The following is a 13,663-nucleotide window of genomic DNA, read 5'->3' as shown; positions in this document are numbered from 1 at the left end:
ACCACAGAGAAGTTGTCTCCTTCGTCCTAAGCACTGCTGGCTTGGTGCTAACACAGGGAATGTGTTGCTCTCTTTTTCACCTTCACATTCAGGTGCAATTCTTTCACTTTGGAACAGAAGCCCAGAGGGTGATTAGGTCTTCTCATACACTTAATAATTGGTTTGGTTTCTGTGGGTTAGCAACTGAACAAGTTAGGAGTCTTTTCTTTAATGAAAATGTGCATCTGTCACAACTGAAAGTGTGGTAAGAAAGGTCAGTTTCAATGAAATTCCAGGCTTAAAGTAGTTGAGAAGGGAAAAATGGTTTGAAATTGATGGATTATTTTTTGTTTCCCCATGAAACACTTAAAAGTGACTCTGAAATGTAAGTGGGCTTGAATAAGGCACACACAGAGAAAAAGTATGAACTAAAAGAGGGCATGGGAGAATTAGTGAACATAATGATTTTTACTGAGCTCAGCTTTTTGATGTGGGGGGTGTTAGGCTGTTAGCTAAGAGTTTGATGTTTCATCACTATTTAGAATAGAGAAGCTCTGTTTCTTTTAAAGTCAATGTCACAGGACAGGGAGCACAGTCCCCTCCTTACCCTGGAGTGTGAGTCTTGGGCTGTATGTAAACTGTTATTGTAAATCCCAAGAGCACAGAGTCACAGATTGCATTGGGTTGGAAGGGACCCTCCAAGGTCATCTGGTCCAACACCCCTGCACTCAGCACCATCACCTCTAACTAGATCAGGCTGCCCAGGGCCACAAGAAAACTGATCTTGAAGGTGTCCAGGGACAGGGCCTCAAAGACATCCCTGGGCAACCTGTGCCAGTGTTTTACCACTCTCATTGCAAAGAGCTTCCTCATGATGTCCAACCTAAACCTACCCTGCTCCAGTTTCAAACCATTTTCCTTCCATTCTATCACTACAAGCCCTTCTAAACAGTCCTTCCACAGCCTTCCTGTAGGATTCCTTCAGCTGCTGGAATGGAGTTATGAGGTCTCCCTGGAGCCTTCTCTTACTACAGGATGAACATAGAATCATAGAATCAACCAGGTTGGAAGAGAGCTCCAAGCTCATCCACCCCAACCTAGCACCCAGCCCTGTCCCGACAACCAGACCATGGCACTAAGTGCCCCAGCCAGGCTTGGCTCCAACACCTCCAGGGATGGCAACTCCACCACCTCCCTGGGCAGCCCATTCCAATGGCAAATCACTCTCTGATGTCCTAACCCAACACCAAACAGATCTCAAAAGTACATTTGGAACCTTAGAATTTCATTTTGAAGTTTCAAGTAGCAACTTGTCTATTACTGATACTAAATATATTTGTATATTGCTAATATGTTTTTGCATATTACAAAGAGATCACAGAGTCACAGAATTGTTACTCATAGAATCATAGAACCAAGCAGGTTGGGAGAGACCTCCAAGCTCACCCAGTCCGACCTAGCACCCAGCCCTAGCCAGTCAACCAGACCATGGCACCAAGTGCCTCAGCCAGGCTTCTCTTCCAGTCAGAAGGGCCCTCAAGAATCTAGTTCTGCCCCCCATGCCATGGGCAGGGACACTTTCCACTAGATCAGGTTGCACCAAGCCACATCCAGCCTGACCTTAACAACATTTAGAGATGGAGCTTCCATGCCCTCCCTGGACAACCTGTTCAAGCATCCAAATTTTTCAGCCTGTCTTCACAGGAGAGGTGCTTCAGCCCTCTGACCATCTTTGTGGCCCTTCTCTGCTCCATCAGGACCATAATGTTGAATCTTAGTGTGTTTGTCTACAGCCCATTAAAACTGAGACCTTTCTTTGTCACAGAAGAAGGGAAGTAGGAAAAAGTCCTAGTCAAGCTGGGCCTAAACTTGTTCCCAGTTTTCATGAATCCATGAGTATTAGAAAACAAAAATATTCCACTGCACTTTTCCCATGAATATAAGATCAGTATTAACTCTATATTATATTTCATGTATTTAACTGTTACTTCTAGAAATGTAAGTATTTTGAACATGCACTTGTTTTACTGTCCCATTGCAAGCAGGTTCTGACAGCCCAGCCAAGAAGTGAAAGTCATTCATCTGCTCTCCCAGGTGAATGGAGTTCTGGATCTTTCATGTGCTTTGAATCAGAAAGCAAAAGCTATGCTGTACACCTGAACTTCTTACCTGGAGGTAGTTGGCAGGAGCTCTGATGTATATCCCTGATGGTGACAGTGTCTCAATGTTAGACAAACCCTCTGTTCCAGAAAGGCCAAGCAGTATATTGTTAGTGACTCTGATCCCCTCTTCCAGTCCTTCTCCTTTAAGAAAAGAAAAAAACAGGGGGAAAATTAAATGAAAAAAATGGAAGAAAGTGAAGGAAGAGAAAGAAAGAAAGAAAGTTGGGAGGGAGGGAGGGAGGGAGGGAGGAAGGAGAGAGAAAGAAGTTGGAAAGGAGGGAGGGAGGGAGGGAGGGAGGGAGGGAGGGAGGAAGAAAGAAAGAAAGAAAGAAAGAAAGAAAGAAAGAAAGAAAGAAAGAAAGAAAGAAAGAAAGAAAGAAAGAAAGAAAGAAAGAAAGAAAGAAAGAAAGAAAGAAAGAAAGAAAGAAAGAAAGAAAGAAAGAAAGAAAGAAAGAAAGAAAGAAGAGAAAGAAAGAGAGAGAAAAAGAGAGAAAGAGAGAAAGAGAGAAAGAGAGAGAAAGAGAGAAAGAAAGAGAGAAAAGAGAGGAAAGAGAGAAAGAGAGAAAGAGAGAAAGAGAGAAAGAGAGAAAGAGAGAAAGAGAGAAAGAGAGAAAGAGAGAGAGAGAAAGAGAGAGAGAGAGAGAAAGAAAGAAAGAAAGAAAGAAAGAAAGAAAGAAAGAAAGAAAGAAAGAAAGAAAGAAAGAAAGAAAGAAAGAAAGAAAGAAAGAAAGAAAGAAAGAAAGAAAGAAAGAAAGAAAGAAAGAAAGAAAGAAAGAAAGAAAGAGGGAGGGAGGGAAGCTGGGAAGGAGGAAGGAAGGAAGGAAGGAAGGAAGGAAGGAAGGAAAAGGAAGGAAGGAAAAGGAAGGAAGGAAAAGGAAGGAAGGAAGGAAAAGGAAGGAAGGAAAAGGAAGGAAGGAAGGAAGGAAGGAAGGAAGGAAGGAAGGAAGGAAGGAAGGAAGGAAGGAAGGAAGGAAGGAAGGAAGGAAGGAAGGAAGGAAGGAAGGAAGGAAAAGGAAGGAAGGAAAAGGAAGGAAGGAAGGAAGGAAGGAAGGAAGGAAGGAAGGAAGGAAGGAAGGAAGGAAGGAAGGAAGGAAGGAAGGAAGGAAGGAAGGAAGGAAGGAAGGAAGGGAGGAAGGAAGGGAGGGAGGAAGGGAGGAAGGGAGGAAGGGAGGAAGGGAGGAAGGGGGGAAGGGGGGAAGGGGGGAAGGAAGGGAAGGGAGGAAGGAAGGAAGGAAGGAAGGAAGGGAGGAAGGAAGGGAGGAAGGAAGGGAAGGAAGGGAGGAAGGAAATGTAGACGTATCTGGAAACTCTCATGGCACCCTCAGCACAAGGAGGACATGAACCCATTGCAGCAGGTCTGGAGCAGGGCTACAGAAATGCTGAGAGGGCTGAACACCTCTGCTGGGAGGAGCAGCTGAGAAAGCTGGGCCTGTTCAGCCTGGGGAAGACTCCTTTCAGTACCTGGAATGGCCTCTAAGAGAGATGGGGACCAGGGTCTGTAGCAACACAACCAGGAGAGGTTCAGACGACACACAACAAAGTCTGCTGTGCTGGGGCTGGTGACACAGTAGCAGAGGTTGCCCAAAGAAGGGGTAGATGCCCCTGGAAACATTTGGGGTGGATGAGGCTCTTGGCAATCTGATCTGGTTGAAGATGTCCCTGCTCACTGCAGAGTGGTTGTGTCAGATGACCTTTAAAGGTCCCTTCCAACCCAAATCATTCTAAAATCAAGCAAATCAGAGAATTTGTCAGGTTTTGCCCTACCTGTCCTGCTTGTGTGGCCCACCTGGGAATTAGCTTTCTTAGCTAACTGCCTCTGGGTGAATCACTGTTTGAAAGGCACTGAGAAACCTGTGTTTGACACAGAGCAAAAGATGGCTGAGAGACTGCCAGAGGCTGCTCAACACCTGGGTGTGCAGCACGAGAAGGGGAGGTCTGTGTGCTTCAGACACTTCAGGAGGCCACAAGCAAGGTCTGGTCAACATTGCAGATATGCTAAAAAGCTTCTGCCACAAAAAACTTGATACCCAAATGAGATCAAAGCAATCAGAAAGGAACACTGCAATGTGTATCCTAGAGAGGCAATAGAATCATAGAATCAAGCAGGTTAGAAGAGAGCTCCAAGCTCAGCCAGTCCAACCTAGCACCCAGCCCTGGCCAAGCAACCAGACCATGGCACTAAGTGCCCCAGCCAGGCTTGGCTTCAACACCTCCAGCCACAGAGACTCCTCCACCTCCCTGGGCAGCCCATTCCAATGCCAATCACTCTCTCTGACAACAACTTCCTAACAACATCCAGCCTGAACCTCCCCTGCCACAGCTTGAGGCTGTGTCCCCTTGTTCTGTTGCTGCCTGCCTGGCAGCAGAGCCCAACCCCACCTGGCTACAGCCTCCCTGCAGGCAGCTGCAGACAGCAATGAGCTCTGCCCTGAGCCTCCTCTGCTGCAGGCTGCACACCCCCAGCTCCCTCAGCCTCTCCTCACAGGGCTCTGCTCCAGGCCCCTCCCCAGCCTTGCTGCCCTTCTCTCAACACCTTCCAGCACCTCAACATCTCTCTTGAATGGAGGAGCCCAGAACTGGACACAACACTCAAGGTGTGGCCTGGAGCCCCTGATCCTAATTCAGTATGTCCTGTGTTATGTATCACAGCAGCCATTCTATACCCCAGGTTTAGGGAGAAAATGAATAAAGGGAATGTTATAAAACATATTTTCAGCTGAAAAAAGAGAGATTCAGAGTGGGGATGTGGCTCACCTCTGCACACACAGGCATGCTTCTGGCAGTACTACAACTCAAAGTTGTGCCTATCTCCTGTGTGTCTCCATCCACTGCCCTACTTACATGTAAGAAAATGTCTAAACAGATTTGGAAAACACCTGCTGCAACTGCACAGAACTAGAGGGGGGTTGGGGGGGAGGGTTTACCCTGTGAGGAATGAAGCATAAAAAGAAGAAGGAAAAATCAATCCAAGAATTGATCACACAACTCAGAGTCATGGGGTGCCCCAGATCTAGCAACGGGATTGAAGCAGGCAAAAAGTCCTTTCAAACTTCACCATCAAGAGATGCATTACCTGCTGGCAAAAAGCAGACAGGCCAAGCTTCAAGTAGAACACAATATCCCCTGTACCCCCACTCTGGCATTTTGGAAGCATAACACAAAGTGAATTACCTGTGTTTGGCCCACATTGGGAGCAAATTAAATCTGCTTGGCTTTGTTTGTGGAATATAAATGATTATCTTCAGCCCTACCTGCTTAAGTCCTATTCCAAATATGAATCCCCTCCCTAGCCATCACTACCTCCCAGGTAAGCCTGTGTGCATTAATGAGGAGGAAGCTGTTCAGCAGGAGAGTGGTGAGAGGCTGGAATGGGTTGCCCAGGGAGGTGGTTGAGGCCCCATGCCTGGAGGCATTTAAGGCCAGGCTGGCTGAGGCTCTATCCAGGCTTGATCAAGTGTAGGGTGTCCCTGGGCATGGCAGGGGGGTTGGAACTGGCTGCTCCCTGTGGTCCCTTCCAACCCTGACTGACTCTGTGATTCTAATGTGGGGGTGGCAGTAATTCTTTTTAACCTTTCTCGCAGTCTTTTAAGCCCTTGTCCAATTTTGGAAGAAGATTCATTTAGGAAACACTTCCTTTGCAGGCTGCATTCACTGCAAACAATGCTGCTACCAGACCAGGATCCTCAAGCAGTGCTTTTGACAGCTGTCTAGGTTTTTGAGATGGCATAAAAGGTCTTGGTGTGCCAATTAAAGTTAAGCCCTGAGCAAATTCTTATGACTGTCTTGCAAGCCCCCTGAAAATAAGGGGTTTAGATGAAATCACAGAGGGAGTCTGATTCTGGAGGTACAAATAGCCAGCTATAATAAATATTCCTTCACAGGCAACAAAATGATCTATAAATACATCCATCAGGCCCTCTGGAGCTGCTGACAGTGAAGCCATTAGAGACATATGGGGGTAAGGTGTACTCATGCCGAGACTTCAGAGGAATCATCTGGCTCAGCCCAGAGTCCTTTAAGTCAGACACCTGTCCTGGCATGAGGCAGCCAAGGCATGCTGGCAGGCCAGACAGCTACTTCTACTCCTTGGTGATCACAGGGCTCTGTGATTCACCTTGGGCAAATCACTGCGTCTCTCTCAGCCATCCATCTTGGTCTGCAAGATGTGTTCAGTCACTCTCACTTCGTAGGCTCCTCTGTCTGAACCATAATCCATCACTCCTTGTTACACTGGCACAGAGGACCTTGCACAGGGACTCGCTCTGTGTCTGGATCTGTGGGACCAGCACTGAAGGCTTTTCTTTTCCCCTCTGTTTATCTTCAAATTGGTCATTTTTTATCCCACCTCTGATGGAGAACAGAAATGGAGCTACATATTTAGGTATGCAGGCAACACGAGGTCCCAGCGGAAGACGCTGCAGCTCAGTCTCCTGATGGTTAGTTAGGAGCAATATTTTGTTGTTTAACATTTTTGTTGCTCCAAGCTCCCATTTATTTAAGTGCTAAACCCTTTGCTTAACTTTTAACATATGCTTCCACTCCATTATCTTTGGTGTTGAATGACTGAAGTTAAAGGTAAGGATGCTTTTAAATGCCTCGCCGAACTGGGGTCTTAAATAATGCAGAATGGTGCTCTTCCACAGGCAGATAAATCAATCCCCTGAAACAAAACCCTCTGCTGCCACTTGTAGAATGAAAAAAAGAAAGAAGGTTTCCAGATCAAGTGAAGAGTGATCTGAAGAAACACAGAGTGCATGGTCAAATGAAAATAGCTGCTAGGAGTTGCATGTGGAGTCATGAGAGATTTACTCCTGGTTCACCGAAACCAGAAACTGTGAAAGATCATAGAATCATAGAATCAAGCAGGTTGGAGGAGACCTCCAAGCTCAGCCAGTCCAACCTAGCACCCAGCCCTGGCCAGTCAACCAGACCATGGCATTAAGTGCCTCATCCAGTCTTTTCTTGAAGACCCCCAGGGACAGAGACTCCACCACCTCCCTGGGCAGCCCATTCCAATGATTTGATCCAAGTTCTCAGGGTGTAGTTAGGGATTAGATTTTCTTTCCTCAAAGACTTTTTCATGCAGCTGATAAGCAGCACAAGCTGCTAGTCCATGAAGGACAGGCACTTCCCTGCTTCACTTACCCAGTAGAAGCCCATGGCCTGAAATGTTATAGAAAACATTGCTGTCCACAGTAAGGTTTGAGATCCCAGTCAGACGAAGTCCTCGGCCAAAGGAGTCCAGAACTGAGCAGCCACGGATGTAAGAGTCTGGAAAACATGGAGCACTGTGAGCAGAAGGCAGACTGAACCCTGAAGGTCTGGAAAGTTTCACAGAATCACAGTCATAGAATCAGTCAGGGTTGGAAGGGACCACAAGGAGCAGCCAGTTCCAACCCCCCTGCCATGCCCAGGGACACCCTACCCTAGAGCAGGCTGCACACAGCCTCAGCCAGCCTGGCCTCAAACACCTCCAGCCATGGGGCCTCAACCACCTCCCTGGGCAACCCAGTCCAGCCTCTCACCACTCTCATCACCAACAGCTTCCTCCTCACCTCCACTCTGACTCTCCCCACCTCCAGCTTTGCTCCATTCCCCCCAGGCCTGTCTCTCCCTCACAGCCTCAAAAGTCCCTCCCCAGCTTTTTTTTAGCCCCCGTCAGATCCTGGAAGGCCACAAGAAGGTCACCTGGGAGCCTCCTCTGCTGCAGCCTGCACAGCCCCAACTCTTTCAGTCTGTGCTCACAGCAGAGCTGCTGCAGCCCTCTCAGCATCCTCCTGGCCCTGCTCTGGACACACTCCTGCATCTCCACAGCCCTCTTGTCCCAGGGGCTCCAGAGCTGGATGCAGTACTCCAGGTGGGGTCTCAGCAGAGCACAGCAGAGGAGGAGAATCCCCTCCCTGGCCCTGCTGGCCACACTGCTGCTGCTGCAGCCCAGGCTCTGCTTGGCTTTCTGGGCTGCAAGTGCACACTGCTGCCCAGTCACTGCCCAGCCTGCATTTGTGCTTGGCATTGCCTCGACCTAGCTGCAGGAACTTGCACTTGGTCTTGTTGCACCTCCTGAGCTTGGCTTGTGCCCACCTCTGCAGCCTGCCCAGGTCCCTCTGGATGGATCCCTGCCCTCCAGCCTGGCTGCTGCACCACACAGCTTGGTGTGGGCAGCAGACTTGCTGAGGCTGCACTCAATGTCTCTGTCCATGGCACCCACAAAGATGTTGAACAAGACTGGTCCCAGGACTGATTCCTGAGGGACTCTGCTTGTCACTGGCCTGCACTTGGACATGGAACTGTTTGTATTAGCTTCTCATCCCTTGGTGTTGTGTAATTAATCCTTTTGGCTCCCATGATGATGTTTGGTTGTATTTGTCCACCCTAGCATATATTTGCCAAGAGGTAGGCATCACTGAGATGAGATGAGATGAGATGAGCAGAGTAGAGAAGAGGGGACATGAGCATTGAAATGAGTTAATGGAATCACAGAATCATAGAATGAAGCAGGTTGGAAGAGAGCTCCAAGCTCAGCCAGCCCAACCTAGCACCCAGCCCTATCCAGTCAACCAGACCATGGCACTAAGTGCCCCAGCCAGGCTTGGCTTCAACACCTCCAGGCACAGAGACTCCACCACCTCCCTGGGCAGCCCATTCCAATGCCAATCACTCTCTCTGCCAGGAACTTCCTCCTAACAGCCAGCCTAGACCTGCCCTGGCACAGCTTGAGACTGTGTGAAGCACTCCATCAAGTTGCACTTGGGCTTGGACTGCACAAGAGATTTCCTCAGGTTCACCAACCCAGTTTGTAATGGCTGACAGGAGAGCTGAGCAGGCTGTGCTGAGGACAGCTGCCCCAGCTTCGTGCAGAACAGGGTGGGCAGCTGTGACGCTTGCAGGCCGCCCGCAGCGCTGCCATCTCACCTGCCATCCGTGCGTCACCAGCCACAGTCAGGGCACTGCGCTGCTGCTGGAAGGCCTGGCCCATGTGGCGGAACTGGACCCCTTCCACCCGGAGCCAGCTCCCCTCTCCCTGGAAGGCCTCCACCACCACGATGGCCCCCAGGTCCCGCAGGCCCAGCTGCTGCTCGCTTCGCATGTACAGACACCTGGGGACACCTGGAACAGAGCCCAGCGTGAGCTGTCAGAGCTACTGATGGCATCAGAGAGCGCTTTAGGCTGGAAGGCAACTCAAAGCTCAGCCACTTCCAGCCCCTGCCATGCCCAGGGACACCCTACCCTAGAGCAGGCTGCACACAGCCTCACACAGCCTGGCCTCAAACACCTCCAGCCATGGGGCCTCAACCACCTCCCTGGGCAACCCCTGCCAGCCTCTCACCACTCTCATGCTCAGCAACTTCCTCCTCACCTCCAGCCTCACTCTCCCCACCTCCAGCTTTGCTCCATTCCCCCCACTCCTGTCCCTGACAGCCCCAGCTTTTTTGTAGCCCCCTTCAGATGCTGTAAGGCCACAAGAAGGTTCCCTGGGAGCCTCCTCTGCTGCAGCCTGCACAGCCCCAACTCTTTCAGTCTGTGCTCACAGCAGAGCTGCTGCATTTAAAGAAGGTAAACCAACCACAACAAAAAAAAACCAACCAAAAAATCACTGCCTCCTCATCCTCTGCTGGTTCCTCAGAGAAATTCTCCCATCCTTTAGCTCAAGCAACACCCTCAAACAGTTAGCACATTGCAGAGACTATATGCATGAGTTGCACAGAAAATGGACCATACACCTATGAGTAATAGCAGCAGCTGGCTGCTGGCTATCCAGTGAAGCCTCGTGTCACAGTCTGGAAGCCCAAGGCACCTCATTTCTCACAGGGAACCTTACAGCTGGGCTGCCAGATAACCTAACTCTCCTGAAATTGTAATTGCTGTGTCTGATTCTGCTTCCTCTTCCTCATCAGCTGGTGTAAATCAGAGAGCCACCTGTCCCACTGCAGGGTGCTCACACAGGTGTACCTGAAGGAGACCTGAGACACCTACCACTGCTTCCCCAGTGGCACTACATGCTACAAGAAACCATCACCTGTTTGGCTTGGTGGGTTTTTTTTTTTCCTCTTGATGTCCCTAAACACTGAACAACCTCTCAATAGTTTACACTAAAGAGTACAAACAGCACTGAGCTGTTTTGTTTTTCCTTCTTCTTAAAATAACTCAATAGTAAACACAATTAAAAATTTAATATGTTATGTACACTGGAACATGTTTTCAGAAGATGCTTTCTCTCCTACCCCCTTAGGCTGAGGCAGAACTGAAGGGCCTTTCCCAAGATGGCTTGAAACAACAGTGTGGAAATAACACATTGGAGATATTACAATGAAATGCAGTTCAACTCCCAAGCCTTCACACTTCAATGTCAAACAATGTTTGGAAAGATAAATTTGCTTTCCTGGCACTGGTATGTCTCAAAGTTATCCTGCTCAGAATGATTTCTAATACACAGAGATGCCAGGATTTGATTTTAATGCAGCAGCTTTCTTCCTCAGTGCATGTCTGTTGTGAGATGATTTCCTCACCTCGTGTAGCCTCTGCTCTTGCACATTGTCTGAGGTGTGCCAGCCTCTCCATTGTGACATTGCCTTGAACAACAACCCTTCTGCTGATCAGTGCCACCACAGCACTCAGTGGCAGTCTTTGGCCGTTCACCCATCCCTCTTCAACACTGTGGGTGTACCTAGGGAAAGACACCAAGAAAAGATACAAAAGCATTTGTACCTGCCTGATGGCAACAACCATAGAACCAGATTCAACCAGGTTGGAAGAGACCTCCAAGATCATCCAGACCTACCTAGCACCCAGCCCTAGTCAATCAACCAGACCATGGCACTAAGTGCCCCAGCCAGGCTTGGCTTCAACACCTCCAGGCACAGAGACTCCACCACCTCCCTGGGCAGCCCATTCCAATGCCAATCACTCTCAGCCAGGCTTGATGTTTACCCTAAGCATAGGACTCCATCTGCTCAAATGCAGAGCTTGGATTACTCATTTTCTCACCAGGGGCAGTGGCATCACAGGATCACAGGATCACAGGATCACAGGATCACAGGATGTTAGGGCTTGGGAGGGACCTCCACAGACCATCGAGTCCAACCACCCTGCCAGAGCAGAACCATAGATTCTAGCTCAGGGCACACAGGAACACATCCAGACAGGCCTTGAAAGTCTCCACAGTAGGAGACCCCACAACCTCTCTGGGGACCCTGTGCCAGTGCTCTGGGACCCTTACAGTAAAGAACGTCTTCCTCATGTTGAAGTGCACTGTAATTTACACCCATTACCCCTTGTCCTATCCCAGGGCACAACAGAGAAGAGTTTGTCCCCTTCCTCTTGACCCTCATCCTTCAGAGTGGCTGAGAGCAGTCAGGAAGAAAGGGACCTGGCGGTACTGGTAGATAGTAGCTGAAGCTGAGGTAGCAGTGCCCAGGTGGGCAGCAGAGCCAATGGCATCCTGGGCTGGCTCAGCAGCAGTGTGGGCAGCAGGACAAGGGAAGTTCTTCTGCCCCTGTGCTCAGCACTGCTCAGGACACACCTTGAGTGCTGTGTCCAGTTCTGGGCTCCTCCATTCAAGAGAGATGTTGAGGTGCTGGAAGGTGTTTGGAGAAGGGCAGCAAGGCTGGGGAGGGTCCTGGAGCACAGCCCTGCGAGGAGAGGCTGAGGGAGCTGGGGGTGTGCAGCCTGCAGCAGAGGAGGCTCAGGGCAGAGCTCATTGCTGCCTGCAGGGAGGCTGTAGCCAGGTGGGGTTGGGCTCTGCTGCCAGGCACCCAGAAACAGAACAAGGGGACAGAGTGTCAAGTTGTGGCAGGGCAGGTCTAGGCTGGATGTTGTTAGGAAGTTGTTGTCAGAGAGAGTGATTGGCATTGGAATGGGCTGCCCAGGGAGGTGGTGGAGTCTCTGTGCGTGGAGGTGTTGAAGCCAAGCCTGGCTGGGGCACTTAGTGCCATGGTCTGGTTGCTTGTTGAGGGCTGGGTGCTAGGTTGGGCTGGCTGAGCTTGGAGGTCTCTTCCAACCTGCTTGATTCTATGATAAGAGTAAACCTCCACTAGCTTTAGGAGAGCAACAAAAGGAAATGTCTCTGTCCACTGTTGTTGAAGTTGGACAGTTCTTGTGTCCCACAGGAAACTGCAAATCCTCCCCTTGGCCAAGATTTCCCCTGATTATCTCTCTGCTGTAGAAATCTGCTTGGCTCTTGAAATCATACCTGAGTGGTGATCGAAGGTACAGCTCTGTGTTGTTCACAGACTCAATGGCAGTCATTTCCTCTTGCTGCTGTGCCTCTCCCAGGCCTGTTCTTCCCACCAGGATTTCATCCCCGGGTTGCCAGTCAACAGGTTCCTGCAGCAGTAATCTTGTGTCGCTAGCGTGAGCTGATGACTTCAAGTGTGTGAAAGCCACTTTGGGCATCCAGCCTGAAAAACAAACATTTTTCTTTAATTATTTTTTTTTAATTAAAAATAAAATTAAAAAAAGAGGCAAGAAACACAAGAAACCTCAGGATTGGAATGCTTAGAACCACAGAAAACATCTGGTTGGAAGAGGCCTCAAAGATCATCCAGTCCAACCCCTGACCCAGCACTGAAAGGTCAGCACTAAACCACATCTCTAATTGCCAAGGCCACAGGCTGCTTGAACATCCTCTGTTCTGGAGTACTCCACATCCTTCCTTCTTCCCCTCCCCACCCCGAGGGTTTGAACAGGGAGAAGGAGGTGTGAAAACTGCTTTCCCCTCTGACCCTGCAGGCTTGAAGGGACAGCAGTAGGAGGCCTTTCTGCACTGGTGCTGGGGATGTTGGAAGAGGCTGCCTGGGGAGGTGGTGGAGGCACCATCCCTGGAGCTGTGCTTCAGGATATAGTTCAGTGGCCATGGTAGCTGGGTACTTGGACTTGATGGTCTGAAAGGTCTTTCCTAGCCTTAGTGATTCTACAATTGGAGTCTACGTGAAGGTCAGGTAACATCATAGAATCATAGAAGCAGTCAGGGTTGGAAGGGACCACAAGGAGCAGCCAGTGCCAACCCCCCTGCCATGCCCAGGGACACCCTACCCTAGAGCAGGCTGCACACAGCCTCAGCCAGCCTGGCCTCAAACACCTCCAGCCATGGGGCCTCAACCACCTCCCTGGGCAACCCATTCCAGCCTCTCACCACTCTCCTGCTCAACATCCTCACCTCCAGTCTGAACCTACCCAGCTCCAGCTTTGCTCCAGCACCCCTGGGGATAGGTAAGAGGTTTGGCAGCAGTGTGGATACACACATCAGCATGTCTACCAGATGAAAAGCCTCCTTCATCAGTAACCTCAGGTTGGAAGACAACATCAATGCTACAACTGCAGATACTCAGATCTCCTCTTCTGCAGTGAATGTGCTACCAAATCTGTGTGCAGCATGCCCCAGCAGTTCAGTAACTCTCCATTTCACCCTTCCTTCTCCTTTTCAACAACTTTGCTTTAACTCTTGACATTGCCTTTTCCTTACTCAGATTTGGAACAGGTTGGTCCAGTGAGATCCAGCACACTGCACACTGTCAGGGGAGTGC

General features: G+C 49.6%; 1 protein-coding gene across 1 annotated transcript in view; it reads right to left on the bottom strand.

Moving 5' to 3' along the window:
- PKHD1 (PKHD1 ciliary IPT domain containing fibrocystin/polyductin) overlaps window positions 1-13,663 on the bottom strand; it is a 296,674-nt gene that overhangs the window by 157,117 nt on the left and 125,894 nt on the right. Inside the window, exons 38-42 of the mRNA XM_064146703.1 lie at window positions 12,331-12,538; window positions 10,649-10,806; window positions 9,054-9,248; window positions 7,287-7,412; window positions 2,149-2,282 (exon numbers count right to left, since the gene is read on the bottom strand). Coding sequence (XP_064002773.1) covers window positions 2,149-2,282; window positions 7,287-7,412; window positions 9,054-9,248; window positions 10,649-10,806; window positions 12,331-12,538 — 821 coding nt within the window. The remainder of the gene's footprint in view (window positions 1-2,148; window positions 2,283-7,286; window positions 7,413-9,053; window positions 9,249-10,648; window positions 10,807-12,330; window positions 12,539-13,663) is intronic.

This window comes from Pogoniulus pusillus, chromosome 7 (genome assembly GCF_015220805.1).
Source record: "Pogoniulus pusillus isolate bPogPus1 chromosome 7, bPogPus1.pri, whole genome shotgun sequence".
Taxonomy (NCBI): Eukaryota; Metazoa; Chordata; class Aves; order Piciformes; family Lybiidae; genus Pogoniulus; species Pogoniulus pusillus.
The sequence above is the reverse complement of the archived record's forward strand: the minus strand, read 5'-3'. Positions and strand labels throughout refer to the sequence as shown.